The 17334-nt window shown below is 35.1% G+C and overlaps 1 protein-coding gene across 1 annotated transcript in view; it reads left to right on the top strand.

The window, feature by feature from the left end:
- The window catches only part of LOC133181839 (probable serine/threonine-protein kinase yakA), a 39997-nt gene extending 25976 nt beyond the window's left edge, over positions 1-14021 (top strand). The window contains exons 8-12 of the mRNA XM_061316465.1: positions 3897-4019; positions 8945-9044; positions 11567-11650; positions 11751-11846; positions 11945-14021. Of these exons, the coding sequence (XP_061172449.1) occupies positions 3897-4019; positions 8945-9044; positions 11567-11650; positions 11751-11846; positions 11945-13806 (2265 nt within the window). The 3' untranslated portion in view covers positions 13807-14021. The remainder of the gene's footprint in view (positions 1-3896; positions 4020-8944; positions 9045-11566; positions 11651-11750; positions 11847-11944) is intronic.
- The last annotated feature ends 3313 nt before the right edge of the window (positions 14022-17334 follow it).

Below are 17334 nucleotides of genomic sequence, written 5' to 3'. Positions count from 1 at the left end.
CATTGCTCCCTCTGTCTGTTACAGTTTGTTCTTTGATTTCCTTTACAATATTCATTGTTTACATGTTTATTCATGAGCAGAAATGAATATCCTGTTTTAATCTTGGTCCATTAATTTTCCACTCATAAGTTGTCCATGCTGATTGCTCAGTTAATCTGATTATAATAGTGCCCCATTCTCCCAAAGACTCTTCGGCAGATTGCTGAGAAATTTACATGTACCCCTTTAGAAGAAATAGGTTGATCAGGAAATGAATTTTTAAGGAGGAACACAGATTTCTTTGCCCCACAACCATACCTCAGGGGATTTGCTGGCTTTTAGAGCCTCTAGCTAAATTGAAATAATTTCCTTCAAAACATTTTATAAAAACTGATTTCTGTGAGTTAATCTTGAAGCAATTCATCATTGTTGGTGACAACTTACTTAATGTGCAGGTCCTAAGAATTTTTATCAGTTTTAGCCATTCTTCATTTCCAGTCCTTAGAGACAGGCTCTGGTCATTAAAGTATTAATAGTTTCGTTTTATCTGTTTAAAGTGATTGATAACAAACATTCTGTGGAGGGAGACCAAAAATTCCTGATGTAACTCAGGGAAGAAAAACAAGGGCTTCTGTCTTTAAAATCAAAGTTGACATGCAATATGGCCAATTCTTGGGAAATGGACTCGGCTAATAGAAAACTTTTCGATTGTTTGATAAAGTGTTTAGAGTGAGATGACATGTGCTACAGATAATTTGACAGCCTCAGATACACAATTGAATTACCAGCTTTTGCTATTGACAATGTTTCATTAATATGATCCATGATCTCATCCTTACTTCAAATACAAGGACTTAAGAATGAATTACTCATCTTCTGCAGTGAAAGTTTAAAAGAACTAAAATATTTTTATGAGAAATGGTAAAATTTCAATGTTAAACAGTATTCATTTTTTGTGGAGACATCTGTGGTATGTTGACTGTATCCTTTAAAGACTGATTAGAATAGTTTTCTTAACAACTTCATACTCACTAAAGGTCAGGTATTGTTCTAGGTTAACCAAGCACTGTATTAATTGTATGAAATATTTTGTTTTGTGGCCAATTTATTCCTCAAAACTATTCCTTGATGGGAGAAATTCTAGCCTTATGACTGACTCTGAACTCAGAAATAACCATTAAATTTCAGGTAATTAGTAACACCAGCCCGAAAACAATGCCCCTCCTCGACAGTAGTTTCCTCCCTTAATCGCTATGGCGATGACACCATTAGATCATCCGTCACTCTCTAGCTCGGCAACAGGAAACAGTCCCCAATTTTCTCCATTAATCTGTCTACCACTGTGTTCTCTTTTATTTACACACAATGGATTGTTACGTTACATTTGACTACAAAATTAAGATATGATTGATTAAACACATAATTGGTGCAGTATAACAGATTTTTCTGTCATTAAGCAGAATTTCAAAATGATTTTATTATATTGATCCTGTGAAATTTAATCCCAGTTGTTGAGAGTTACAGAATAGGAACTGGTGAAATTGATGTTCTCTTTGGTGAGCTGAAATCTCCTGATCTCATTCCAAGATCAATTTTTGTCATTATTTTTCTTTAGGCATGCAAATCATTTTACATAGTGCATGATAGTTGTTTAATCACCAGCTGATTACTCCAAGGAGTTCATAAGTTCATTTTGAAATTGGGCATCTAATGCTTAATAATGTGGAGAAAGATCAAATGAAATTCAGATGCTCAATAAATAGTTCACATTCTCCAAATACAAATTAACCCTTTACTATTAAAGGAATTTGTTGAATTAATTCAAAATTGTAATGATGAATTTAAATAAAAATGACGATAATAATTGAAATACTCAGATTAAGCTACTTTGTTTTCTTAACCATAAGTTAAATGTCACGATCTAATTCTAGAAAAAACAAATGACATTGCTGAGGATTTGCCTCTTTTGATCTTTTTTTTTTTTTTTTTTTTTTTAAAAACATATAATTATATATATTTTTAAAAAATTGAGTTCAGGCAAAAGAAAAAAAAATGCTTGCTTACTATTACATGGTAAAGTATTTTGGGTCAATAAGTAGGATTTTGTTTTATTTTTGATTTTTTTTTTCAAATAGGCGTAACTTTGAATTACTTTTCTAATGACAAATGGAAGCTTTCTTCCTCTAGCCTTAAATCTACCCAACAGCTCCAAAAAAGGCTACTAAAAATGACCTTAGACCTAAAAACCATTAAGTTTTAAAAGAAAAAAACATACAAACATGCAGTTTCAGAATTTTAAAACAAAAAATGTATTTGGGTTGGCACAAAAAATTAGGGTTGGTTGGGTAACATAACCATTAACAAATTTTTGTGCCCCACCATGAAAATGGACGGGACATATACAGTGTGTCATGTTCATCTTCCCCCCTTTTGTCCTTCCATTGTGCTTTGCATTTAGCTTATTTCAGAGCTCAGATTCAAAGAAACTATTCAAGATATTTTTGTCAAACTTCATATGCTGAAACATACTGATGAGAGTTATTCAACTGCATCAACATTTTTTGACCTTGGTCATTCCTTTGACCTTGACTTCACTTTTCTTCAATAAGTGTTTAGCTCAGTTTTAAAAAAAACATTTAAGATAGTGTTATTAAACTTCATATGCTGATACATACTGAAGTAAGCTATTCAACTGCATAAACGTTATTTATACCTTTCCTTTGACCTTGACCTCACCTTTCTGAAATTAGTGTTTAGCTCAGTTTTAAAGAAACCATTCAAGATATTTTTATCAAACTTCATATGCTGATGCATACTGATTAGTTTTTCAACTGCATAAACATTTTTAGACCTTGACCTTTCCTTTGACTTTGACTTCACCTTTCTGAAATTAGTGTTTAGCTCAGTTTTAAATAAACCATTCAAGAAAATGTTATCAAACTTCATATGCTGATACATACTGAAGTAAGCTATTCAAATGCATCAATATTTTTTTACTCTGACCTTTCCTTTGACCTCACTTTTCTTAAATGAGTGTTTAGTTCAGTTTTAAAGAAACCATTCAAGATAGTGTAATCAAACTACATATGCTGATACATACTGAAGTAAGCTATTCAACTGCATAATCATTTTTATATCTTTCCTTTGATCTTGACCTCACCTTTCTAAAATTAGTGTTTAGCTCAGTTTAAAAGAAACCATTCAAAATAGTGTAATCAAACTTCATATGCTGATACATACTGACGTAAGCTATTCAATTGCATCAACATTTTTATACCTTGACCTTTCCTTTGACCTTGACCTCACTTTTCTTAAATAGGTTTTTAGCTCAATTTTAAATAAACCATTCAAGATATGTTTATTAAACTTAATATGCTGATACATATTAGTGAAAGTTATTCAGCTGCATCAAAAACTGTTGATCTTGTCCTTTCCTGTGACTTTGACCTCACTTTTCTTTAATTTGCATTTTGCTTAGTTTCAAAGAAACCATTTAAGATATCTTTATGTAAGCTTATGCACTTACACAAAATTTGGTGAGAATTTATCATCTATATCCAATTTTGTAGATTTCAATTTTAAAGAAAGTATTCAAGAAATTGTCATCACTTATAAATTTTCATGTTGCATTACTAATATACCCTTAGTGGGGCGTCCTATGGATATATTTCTAGTTTTCTTAGGCTTCATATCAAATATGCATCCTTTTGGTACAGAGATTGACCTTTGGTCTATAGGACGTATCTATTTTTTAGGTTCTGTTTGGGATCCCTTTGGTACAGAGATTGATGTTTGGTCTTTAGGATGTATCTATTTTTAGGTTCTGTTTGGGATTCCCTTGGTTGATTTAGGATGTATCTATTGTTAGGTTCTGGATGGGATTCCCTTTGATAGATTTAGGATGTATCTATTTTTAGGTTTTGTTTGGGATTCCCTTTGGTACAGAGATTGATCTTTGGTCTTTAGGATGTATTCTGGCAGAACTGTATTCTGGAGCACCATTATTCCCAGGCACCTCCAAAATCCCAATCATCAAAGAGGTATGTACATGGTTTACGCTGAGTCAAGACCTTCAATTTTTGTAAAGATTTGGATACAAAAAAAAATCATTTGACTAAATGAAAAAAATCTATCCAAGGTCAGATCTTTAGGCTGTCCAAAGTTAATTCTACGTTCAACGTCGCCTATAAAATTCAAATCCTATGAAGAAGGGAGGAAAAAATAAACAAAAATTTTAAACAAGTATTTATTTATCAAAATTAACCTATTCAGTACATAAAAAAACACTGTTGAGTACTAAAAGTATTAGAATTGATATCTAACTTTTTAAAGTCACTTTTGCATTACACAAGTAAAAGGCTTTTCATCAGTACACATTTTGGCTTGCATCCTATTGTGAGCACTTGATGTAGACCAGATGTGCTAAAGAGTGTCTAATAGTATGCCCATTGGATTTATATCACTACATACATGATACATTGTAGGAAAATGCTTCCTCTTGTGGAAATAGTTGACTGATATCTACAGTTAAAATCATGGTGAAAATATTTAGTTTTACATTCTTAAACTGAAATATCATAAAATTGATCATATGCTGTGTTTGTCTGTTATTTCCATTGTACTAGCATTTGGTTTTTAACAGGAAAATACAATATTTGGTGTACCATGGCTGTTAGATTATTTATGTTTACTTCCACACACACAAGACAGGATTGTTAGAAAACCTCCCTCCAACCTCATTCCTTCTTTTCTTTCACTTGAAAGCCCTTGTCTTCTATAAGATTCTTGCAAAAATGTCAATGTTTAATATTTTCATTTCTTTTAATTGTAGCTAAATGAATATTACACATATGATGACATCAAGTTACTTTCTTTTTAATTTTTATAGGAATAAGATGACGCTATTAGACAAACTTAGTGATACATCTCACTGTTGATTGCAAAATACAGTTTAACTTTGTTATCTTGAAAACTGATATTTCGAATACCATGGATTTGTCGAGTGAATTTGAAGTCTCCATCCACTTATTAGCTCACCTGAGCTGAAAGCTCAAGTGAGCTTTTCTGACCACCCGTTGTCATCGTCCGTCCGTCCGTCTGTAAACTTTTCACATTTTTGACTTCTTCTCAAGAACCACTGGGCCAATTTTAACCAAACTTGGTACAAAGCATCCTTGGGTAAAGGGGAGTTTAAATTAAAAAAAATGAAGGGCCAAGTCCCCATCAAAGGGGAGATAATCAAGATAATACAAAAATTGGGTGGGGTCATTTAAAAATTTTCTTCTCAAGAACCACTGGGCCAGAAAGGCTGAAACTTATGTGGAAGCATCCTGGGGTAGTGTAGATTCTAAATTGTTCAAATCATGACCCCCGGGGGTAGGGTGGGGCCACAATAGGGAATCCAAGTTTTACATTGAAATATATAGTAAAAATCTTTAAAAATCTTCTTCTCAAGAACCACTGGGCCAGAAAGGCTGAAACTTATGTGGAAGCATCCTTGGGTAGTGTAGATTCTAAATTGTTCAAATCATGACCCCCGGGGGTAGGGTGGGGCCACAATAGGGAATCCAAGTTTTACATTGAAATATATAGTAAAAATCTTTAAAAATCTTCTTCTCAAGAACCACTGGGCCAGAAAGGCTGAAACTTATGTGGAAGCATCCTTGGGTAGTGTAGATTCTAAATTGTTCAAATCATGACCCCCGGGGATAGGGCGGGGCCACAATAGGGAATCCAAGTTTTACATTGAAATATATAGTAAAAATCTTTAAAAATCTTCTTCTCAAGAACCATGGGCCAGAGAAGCTGAAACTTATGTGGAAGCATTCTGGGGTAATGTAGCTTCTAAATTGTTCAAATCACGACCCCCAGGGGTACTGTGGGGCCACAATAGGGAATCCAAGTTTTACATTGAAATATGCAGAAAAAATCTTGAAAAATCTTCTTCTGAAGAACCACTGGGCCAGAAAGGCTGAAACTTATGTTGAAGCATCCTGGAGTAGTGTAGATTCTAATTGTTTAAGACCCTTGGGGGTAGGGCAGGGCCACAATAAGTACTACGGTGGGGGGGGGGGGGGGGGGGGTGAGAAAAATCAGGTGAAAAACAGCAAGGCCAAAGTTACTCAGGTGAGCGCTGTGGCCCATGGGCCTCTTGTTTTTATGTATTTTACCCTTGATATCTTAAATTCTTGGATATCTCAAAGGTTTTTATATGTCCCATTGAGTTGTAGATAATGAGGTTTGACTGTATTGGTTTTTGACACACTCTACACTTATAATAAAAGTACTATCATTTTTTACCTCATGATCTCGAAGTTTGACCTACTTTTCTCTTTGGTTGTAGCTTTTGCAGATCTTTCATATTTTTAGCTCACCTGAGCTGAAGCCTCAAGTGAGCTTTTCTTATCAAAATTTGTCCGCTGTCGTTGTCATCGTTAACTTTTCACAGTTTCATCATCTTCTCCAGAACCACTGGGCTAATTTCAACAAAACTTGGCACATAGTATCCTTGGGTGAAGGAGATTCAAATAAAGGGCCACGCCCTCTTCCAAGGGAAGATAATTAGAAATTAGTGAAAAATTAATGGCATCATTTAAAAATCTTCTCAAGAACCACTGAGCCAGGATAGATGAAACTCATGTGGAATCATCCTCAGGTAGTTTAGATTCAAGTTTGTTCAAATCATGACCCCAGGGAGTAGGGTGGGGCCACAATGGAAGATCAAAGTTTTACATAGGAAAATATAGGAAAAATCTTCTCAAGAACAGCAAAGCCATGATTGGTCATATTTATATGGAAGCATCCTCAGATAGTGTAGATTCAGATTTGTTCAAATTATAACCCCCAGGGTAGGGTGGGACCACAATGAAAGTCCAAACTTGTACGAAAAAAAGCCACAGTTAATCAAAGAAATATGTAAGCATCCTTAGTGTAAATTCAATTTTGTTCAAATATACACCCCCCCCCTTTTTTTAGGGGTTGGTCGGGACTACTTATGCATTTAAGCTTTTCAATACTGAACTGATTTATGCTTTTTTCCTAGCCAAAGTGCTCAGGTGAGCTATGTGGCCCATGGGCCTCTTGTTCATTATTATTATTATTATTATTATCAATCTAATTAAAATTAGACCTTTCATCTCGCTCTTCGTAAATTGATTTGTCGCTCGTGAAAGGAGCGACAAATCAATTTCCGAAGAGCGAGATGAAAGGTCTAATTTTAATTAGATTGTATTATTATGTGCATTCCTTGCAATTGTGACAAGACATTTCAGAATGTACTATGATTTTTAGCTCACCTGAGCCAAAGGCTCAAGTGAGCTTTTCTGATCACATTTTGTCCGGCGTACGTCTGTCTGTCTGTAAACTTTTCACATTTTTGACTTCTTCTCAAGAACCACTGGGCCAAATTCAACCAAACTTGCCACTAAGTATCCTTGGGTGAAGGGGATTCAAGTTTGTTCAATTGAAGGGCCATGCCCTCTTTCAAGGGGAGATAATTAGGAATTAGTGAAAAAATAATGGCATCATTTAAAAATCTTCTTCTCAAGAACCACTGGGCCAGGAAAGATGAAACTTATGTTGAAACATCCTCAGGTAGTGTAGATTCAAGATTGTTCAAATCATGACCCCCAGGGGTAGGGTGGGGCCACGATGGGGGATTAAAGTTTTACATAGAAATATATAGGAGAATATCTTTAAAAATCTTCTTCTTAAGAACAGTAAAGCCATGATTGATCATATTTATATGGAAGCATCCTCAGGTAGTGTAGATTCAAGTTTGTTCAAATCATGTCCCCTGGGGATAGGGTGGGGCCACAATGGGGGATCAAAGTTTTACATAGAAATATATAGGAAAATATCTTTAAAAATCTTCTTCTTAAGAACAGCAAAGCCATGGTTGGTCATATTTATATGGAAGCATCCTCAGGTAGTGTTGATTCAAGTTTGTTCAAATCATGACCCCCGGGGGTAGGGTGGGGCCACAATGGGGGATCAAAGTTTTACATAGAAATATATAGGAGAATATCTTTAAAAATCTTCTTCTTAAGAACAGCAAAGCCATTATTGGTCATATTTATATGCAAGCATCCTCAGGTAGTGTAGATTAAAATTTTTTCAAATCATGACCCCTGGGGATAGGGTGGGGCCACAATGGGGGATCAAAGTTTTACATAGAAATATATAGGAAAATATCTTTAAATATCTTCTTCTTAAGAACAGTAAAGCCATGATTGGTCATATTTATATGAAAGCATCCTCAGGTAGTGTAGATTCAAGTTTATTCAAATCATGACCCCTGGGGGTATGGTCGGGCCACAATGGGGGATCAAAGTTTTACAAAGAAATATATAGGAGAATATCTTTAAAAATCTTCTTCTCAAGATCAGCAAAGCCATGATTGGTCATATTTATATGAAAGCATCCTCAGGTAGTGTTGATTCAAGTTTCTTCAAATCATAACCCCCAGGGGGTAGGGTGGGGCCACAATGGGGGATCAAAGTTTTACATAGAAATATATAGGAAAATATCTTTAAAAATCTTCTTCTTAAGAACAGCAAAGCCATGGTTGGTCATATTTATATGGAAGCATCCTCAGGTAGTGTAGATTCAAGTTTGTTCAAATCATGACCCCCAGGGGTAGGGTGGGGTCACAATGGGTGATTAAAGTTTACAGAGGAATATATAGGAAAAAATCTTTTTCTCAAGAACAGAAAAGCTATGATTAGTCAAATTGATTATTAATATGGAGGCATCCTTGGGTAGTGTAGAATGAAATTTGTTCAAATGAGGGCCCACGGGGGTAGGATGGGGGCCACAATGGGGGATCAAATTTTTACAAATGAAAATATGGGAAAAAATCTTCTGCTTTTAAAATCCCAAAAACAGGGGACCACAATTTTCTGAATTTGCTTTTTTTTTTTTTTTTTTTTTTTTTTTTTTATACATATTTATGTTTTTATTTTAGATGACGAGACTCTTGGGCCCTTTCCCCAGAGATGTCTTTCAAAAAGGCAAATTTTATGATGACCTAAAGGGATACACTAATGTCTGTGAGCAAAAAAATGGTATGCATTATTATGTACTAGAATAGATTATTGCATGTTTTGTGTTAATATGCATAATTATGTACCAAGATAAAGTATTGCACGTTTTTGAACTCAGGACTCTGAGATTGTCAGTCCAACGTACAACGGATTTTACCACAGACACTGTTATTTAGTACAATCTATTTTAGTTATATAAACCTACTTTCATATATTTGACACAAAGAAAAATAAAATAAAATAAAAAGCACAACAATATTATACAAATACATGTATTGCATGTTTTTGTGTCGATATGCATAATTACTAGTATGTAGTAAAATAAATTTATATGCTTCTTGTCAGTTTGTCTCTATATAATCAATACCCAACTTTTTTCCCAAAGTGTTCTAAGGATTTATATAGCATAAGCATACTATGCCTAAATAGTGCACAGCTTCTTTATTCTGAAGAAAATCCGACAGCGCCCGGGGACTCTGAGATTGTCAGTCCAATGTACAACCTACTTTCATGTATTTGACACAAAGAAAAAATAATATTATTTTTTCTAAAATAGTTTCATGTAACTTTTTCCTCCTATACTCAACTAAAACTCTTTGAAACTGTCTATACATTAACTGCATGAAACGTTAAAAAAAAAAAAATTAAGATGTACATTTAGCACAACATGATGTCATAATAGGGGTGTACTAACATGTTGAGAGCCAATTTTGAAACAAGAATCACCGTAAGCAGTGATGAAACAGCTTAACAGTGGAAATGGAAAAAATATTCAAATAAATTTTTTAGCTCACCTCAACGAAGTTGTAGATACCAAGAACAACAAAGCCTTGATTGGTCATATTGATTTGGAAGCATCCTCAGGTAGTGTTAAATGAAGTTTGTTCAGATCATGACCCCTGGGAGTAGGGTGGGGCCACAATGGGGGATCAAAGTTTTACAAAGGAATACATAGGGAAAATCTTTAAAAATCTTCTCAAGAACAGCAAAGCCATGATTAGTCATATTAATTCAGAAGCATCTTCAGGTAGTGTAGATTCAAGTGAGTTCAAATCATGTTCCTTGGGGTAGGACAAGGCTTGAATAGAAGATCAAATGTCAGGACCACTTTTATATTTAAACTTTAATGCTGAACTGATTTCTGCTTTTCCCTAGCCAAAGTGCTCAGGTAAACGATGTGGCCCATTGGCTTCTTGTATTTATATTTGTGACTAATTTTTAGGAAATATTTGAATACTATAGTTTTAAAACCATGAAATAATTTATTTTTTTAAGACCTCAACTGTATAAATTACACGTGTTGAACATGTATACCACTTATGACGTCACTATGAAATTATGTCAGTTGTTTATGACTAAACAATGAATTTATGGTCAGGTGACGAACATGTTCATACACAGACTTGAATATGCCTTTGTCAAAATAATGTTATATAAGGGAAAACATGCAAATTTAAACATTGAATGTAAAAAAGAAATCTCTTAATTAAAATAAATATATTATTTTATTTGTAGAATGATCTAACATTTCGCTTACATGGTGCAGATATGCTATGCTATATATATATAAGAACTGAAATTATTTAATTCTGTTATACCATGCTCTTTTGTTATTGTCAGAACTTTTCCTTAAGTGTGCCAGACAGTGTTCCGAAAGAGCTGAGATACTTTATAGTGTGTCAAACACACAAAATACAACATACATGTTATAATCATGTACTGGTACAGTGAATAAAAATAGGATCATGATTTATTTCACTTTTTTATGGTGGCACATTTCTGCATGTTTATGTCAACTTGCCAGATGTTTATGTCAACTTTTCAGATAATTATGTCAACTTGTCAGAACTCAACATGAACATGTCCATACTCAATTCATACCATTCAGCTGACAACATATTTTCTGACAAGAAGACATAAGGATCGGACAAGTTGACATGAAAATCTGTCAGGTCAACATACTCATCTGACAAGTTGACTTAAATATCTGACTAGTTGACATAATTCTCTGACAAATTGACATTACATCTTTTAAGTCTATATTATCTAACAAGTTTACATACCATCTTACAAGTCTGTATTATTATCTGACATGTTGACGTACCATCTTACAAGTCAACATCATTATCTGACAAGTCAGGGTGTCAAGTTGTCAGATAAATATGATTTGTCAGGTAATTGTGTTACTTATCAGATATTTATGTAGACTTGTCAGAAAAGTATGTTTACGTGTCAGAAAATTATGTCTAGTTGTCAGATAAATATGTCTACTTATTGGAAAAGTATGTCAACTTGTCAGAAATAATGATAAGTAGATGTCAGTTAATGGCATTAACATGCTTAATAACAAGATACTGAGTTCCTAGTAATGATGATTATTATCTAACAAGTTGACATGAATATCTGAAAAATTGACATAAATATATGACATATCAACATCTGACAAGTGATAGCCTGTCATATATATTTAATACCAATATATCTTATCTAAGTGTAAACTTGGTTCTATGAATCAGTAAATCTTTTTACTTCTTTAATTTCAGCCTCTGATGTGCTGTTTAAGAAACTCGGGTGTCAGGACTATTTGTTCAGAGACTTCCTCTCCGGTCTTCTGAGATATAATCCAGGTACCACATACGTAACAGTGCACCTTAAGATCAGTGTTGGAGATTTCAGCTTAAACTAAGCTTAACCTGATCATTGTTATTTAATGGTGGCCTATTTCAGCTGATAGACTTGCACCGTTGAAGGCTGCGCAGCATCCATTCCTAGCCTCAGAACTACCTATAGCATTCCTTCTGCCCTCCACTCAAACTCTCCCAGGTAATTTATAGAAAGGAAATTTTATTTCATGAAGACTGAAAAGTGTAATGCAATTCTAACATTTTTTCTTGTAACTTTGTTGAACTACTGTGTTGCAGTTATAAACTCCTGTCCAAGGAAAGGACCTCTGCTGGACTCGGACCCCTTAGAGATTGATCAGCTGAAACCAAACTTACTGCAGAAAGTCCAGATCATCAAGCCTCTGGAAAATGAAGACTTTAAAACAGAGGAGATCAAAATGGGCTCCTCATTTAGACCAAATCTCCAAAAGAGTGTCTCCCCAAGGGGAAGCAAGAGATACCATTCTCTTCCAGATGTTGATAGAAAATCAAATACTGACTTGAAAGTTCAGAGACATGTAAAAATGTCACCTTTCCATTTTTTAAGTGAAAAAAAATCTAGTCCAAAGGTTTCTCCAAAAGGACATGCATCTCAAACTCACCAAAAACATTCCATCTTAGATAAATACTGTAAAAGTTCAGAAAAGACAAAACGGGGACATAGCAAGTCGCTGGATGAAGTGGAGCAAATTTCCAAAGATGTTACTCAATGGGATGAGGAAAGCTCCAGTAGTAATGACAGGCGATTAAAATCACTGATGCAAGAGATTTATGAAGTTCAAGCAATGGTTGAAAAAGATCTGGATCAGAGATCTAGGGGAAGCACTGATAGTTTAGAGTTGAAAAGGAGGAGGATTTCTGATTCTCAGATATCAACACAAAAAAAACCTGGATTTCCATCTTCTAGAATTGAGAAAGAAAGAGTTGATACTGACATAAACACTGAGATTGACAACAAGGAGTGCTCCCTACCAAGAAATTGTAGAAAGGCAGAAGATGACCATTGTTCATCACAGTCTAGTTTAAGTAAAAGTTCTTGGCCATATGAAATGTGTGACAGTGTTGCTTCTAGGAAATTACAGTCCAGAACTCGCTCATGTGGTGCAGTGGAGCAAAATATGGAGGTCTGCTTCAGAAAATCTAATGTGTGTAGTAACAGCAGAAGGTTCCAGATAGGAGCTTCACCTAGTCTGTCTGGACTTGGTAGAATACAGTCCAGCAAAATAACATCAACTTCCTTAAATTCATCAACAGATCAGTCTGGGATGCAACATTTGCCATCTGAGACACTTAACATGAGAAATTTACAACAGGCTTGGGAAGAAAAGGGAATGGATGTAACAGAAAAGGAAAGGTTTGGAAAAAGTCAATCTAAAGTCCACTCAAAAGGAGGCATGAAACAAAGGGACATCATTCCCAATCCACAGAATGAGGTTAGCAATTCTGAGGAACAGGAGAGGGATTGGGAGATGTGTAGTCATCAAGAACACCTGACTGAGGGAAATGATGTACCAGGAATAAGTTCTCCAGGATACAGAAGGATCAAAGCTGATAATAAGAGCAGAGACTGGAGTGATTTCTATCAAGTTAAAGATAGAGTTAAAGCAAATCACCCTGAGAATCTTGCAAAAAGTAAAAGGAGTTGGTCAACTTCCTTTGAAACCAATGTCAACATAGATAGAGGTGAGAGGAATGTACATACATGTGCCGCATCACCAACGAAAAAGTTACAAAGTGTTGGCAGTAAAGCTGTTCCCAGAAAAAGACTAATGTTCTCAAATGCTCTCCACATGAAAAAGAAAAAAAGAAGTGAAAGTACAAAAGGTGCCCGACAAGAGGGATATTTTGTTAGTGAGCCATCATTACAAAGGAAGGAGGTTATAAGGACTGGTTTAAAGGATCCATTTCATTTCTCAGATACAAAACTATCACATGGTTTGAAGAATGGAAGACCCAGTGTTGTCAAGGATTTGGAAACCTTTGAATGTGACTTACCAGGTACTAGTAACGTACCGTGGGAACATGAAGAAGACATGTTAAGACACACAAATAATCAGGAGAGTTTTAGCATGACCAAGCCAAAGAAGTTAAACAAAAGACCAAAATTTTCACTGGATTAATAAATGCAGTTCATGACCAAATGTGAATTCACTAATATTTTAGTGTGCAACTCAGGAACAAATGTAATTTCACTATTAACTCGGAGTCACTGATCATCTATTGTCTATTTTTTCCTCTATATAACTTAAGACTTCACATATTACCTGGATGTTAAGAATTCATTATGTTTATATTTAATCATGTTTCAAATTATAATAGTAAATGATATAACTTTTCTTAGGAATTCATCTCTTAAAAGGTGAATGGCAAAATTAAATGTAATTTAATATGTATTGCACAACAATAATCTGTACACAGGGGCTAAGCCCATTTTGATCCCAAACTTTTCGAAATTATGGATATGAAGAGTTTGGGATCAAAATGGGCTTAACTCCTGTGAATCTGTACATCGAATCAATGTAAAAAGATATCCATGAGCCAAAATGTTCCCCTGAGTAACATTTTAAAATTTCACACAAATTATTCCCTCCTCTACCCCTAAGGAGGTTTGATTCTACAACATTTGGGGATGCTTTTCATTTGACCTATTTTGGGATTACTGTCCTGTATACCGGCAGATCCTTTGTAATTTCTTACCCTTATTGTGGCTCCACCTTAGCATGTGTATGACTACGCATGTAAGTTAAGGCTAGGTATAGCTGTTTCTATGCAAATGATCTAATAAAAACGCAAGAGTTATATTCATTATTATGCCCCCCTTCAAAGAGGGGAGAGCATATTGCTTTGCTGCTGTCTGTCAGTTGGTCGATCTGTCTGTCGGTCCACCAGCAGTTTCCGTTCACTTTCTTCACAAAGGTTGCACATACTGAAATGAAATTTGGTGTAGATTTGTCATAAGAATATCTAGGTCAAGTTCTGATTTGGGTACCATAGAGCAATTTTTGACAGAGTTATGCCCCTTGGACTTGGAAAAATTCCAATTACATGTATTTGCAGTTTCCGTTCATTTTCTTTGCAGAGGTTGCACAAACTGAAATGAAATTTTTGTGTACAGGTTTGTCATAAAAATATCTAGGTCGTTTTGACTTGGGTATGATCGAGCAATTTTTGACTGAGTGCAGCACTTTTATTTAAGCATTGGATTCTTATTTCTGGATGTCGTCGGTCCTATAACACACCTGGCCGTGCCGACAAATTATCACATCGCGTTAACGCGCGGTATTCAATTTGTTGCCACGGTCAGGTGTGTTATAGGACCGACGACATCCAAAAATAAGAATCCAATGCTTAAATAAAAGTGCTGCACAAATCCTAGGCATTTTCTCATTTGATCAGAATTTTAGGAAACTTAAAATACTGGACTGTACATTTTAACCCTGATTCAACTTAAAACTTTACATATAGTAATTAAACAACTGAGCTTTTGATATTTGTGCAGCAATACTAGCAATCCTTGGAATATTTTGCTTCTAAATATACCTTGTTTCATTAAAATAGAGCATGCCCTTGTGCAGAAACATTTTTGTTGATGTCCCTTATAATCTTGTGTAATAAAGAACAATGACAATGTGTACTGGCTATCTCATGTCATGGGTACCAAATATTTACTAGACAATATGTTTTAACTTTCTTTGTATAATAGATATGGTCCTTAGGCATTTTTTAAAATTAGTTTATTTGCATAGAAATGCCTATACCTAGCCTTTACTCACTTGCATACATTTCATGGTAATAGTTGCATTTTTAAGTCACTCGAGTCACTCAGGTGACCTTTTGCTGTCTGTCCATCATTGTGCAGGTGTGCATCAGTCACAAACTTTTAAACATTTTCAGCTTCTTCTCTGGAATTGTGAAACTGATTTCAACCAATTTTGGCACAGCATCTATGGATTAAGGGGAACAAGAATTTTAATTGAAAAGGCCCACGGACCACAACACTCACCTGAGTATCCTGTCAAGTATCTGTTTTCTTGTTTTTCATTAGCAAATTCTTTTTCCTGTAAATTCCTATGTAAAACTTTGATCACCCACTGCATTCCAACCTTACCCCTGGGGGTTATGATTTGAACAAACTTGAATATACACTAGCTGTGGATGCTTCCATATAAGTATCAGTATGAATGATCATGGTTTTGCTGTTCTTGAGAGTATTTTCCCCATTGATAAATATACAAATATATAAATACCTATACATGTATAAAACTTTAATCACCCATTGTAGCCCCACCCTACTCTGGGGGTCATGATTTAACATGAATGATCATGGCTTTGCCGTTCTTGAGGGAAAAAAATTTTATGGGGTGCGTTAGCAATTTTGTCTTCGGTATGTTAAAAATAGATTACATAAATTGACACATTCTTGCACTTTCATAACATAAATTTTATTCTTAATACTTAAGAAAGTAGAAATTTTGTTGTGTATTAAAAGATTTTTCCTGTATATATACCCATGTAAAACCTTGATCGCCCATAGTGGCCCCACTCTAACCTCAAGGGTCATGCTTTGAACAAACTTGAATCTATACTACCTGAGATGGTTCCATATATATATGAATGATCATGGCTTTGCTGTTCTTGAGAAAAAAATTCTGGAAGAATTTTTCCCATTTTCCTATGTAAAACTTGGATCACCCATTGTAGCCCCACCTTATCCTTGTGTGTCATGATTTGAACAAACTTGAATCTACACTACTTGAGGATGTTTCCATATAAGTACATGTATGACTAATTATGGCTTTGCCGTTCTTAAGAAAAAGACTTTTAAAGATTTTTTCCTATATGTACCCATGTTAAACTTTGATCATCCATAGTGGCCCACCCTACCCCTGAGGGTCATGATTTGAACAAACTTGAACCTACACTTCGTCAGGAAGTTTTCACATAAGTTTCATTTTTTTCTAGCCCAGTGGTTTTTGCATGGATGATACATCTAAGGATGCACACTACTGGACTTGCTTCGGATGCTGGATCTGACCTACATTTTCCGGATGAGTGACCAGGTTAAAGTTTTTGGAGCAGATGTCATTTCCAAGTAACTATAAACCCTATATTGACCAAACTTGCATGGATGATACATCTAAGGATTCACACTACTGGACTTGCTTCAGATGCTGGATCTGACCTACATTTTCCGAATGAGTAACCAGGTTAAAGTTTTTGGAGCAGATCTCATTTCCAAGTAAGTATAAGGCCTATCTAAAGCAAACTTGCATGGATGGTGCATCTAAGGATGCACACTACTGGACTTGCTTCAGATGCTGGATCTGACCTACATTTTCCGAATGAGTAACCAGGTTAAAGTTTTTGGAGCAGATCTCATTTCCAAGTAACTATAAGGCCTATCTGAACCAAACTTGCATGGATGATGCATCAAGGGACAAACAATCTCAAACTTGCTTCGGATGCTGGATTTGACTTACATTTTCTGGATGAGTGACTAGTTTTAAGTTTTCAGATAAGTCTATTCCCAAGTAACTGCAAGCCCTATCAGACCAAAATTGCATAAATGTTGCATTTAGGGATGCACACTCCAAGATTATTAGTTTAGTGTGGGACTTGCCTTACTTAAGATAACATTCGTTGAGGTG

The sequence above is a fragment of the Saccostrea echinata genome, unplaced genomic scaffold, assembly GCF_033153115.1.
Source record: "Saccostrea echinata isolate AGI-Se365-2 ecotype Australia unplaced genomic scaffold, CSIRO_AGI_Sech_v1 ptg000009l, whole genome shotgun sequence".
NCBI classification, from domain to species: domain Eukaryota; kingdom Metazoa; phylum Mollusca; class Bivalvia; order Ostreida; family Ostreidae; genus Saccostrea; species Saccostrea echinata.
The sequence above is the reverse complement of the archived record's forward strand: the minus strand, read 5'-3'. Positions and strand labels throughout refer to the sequence as shown.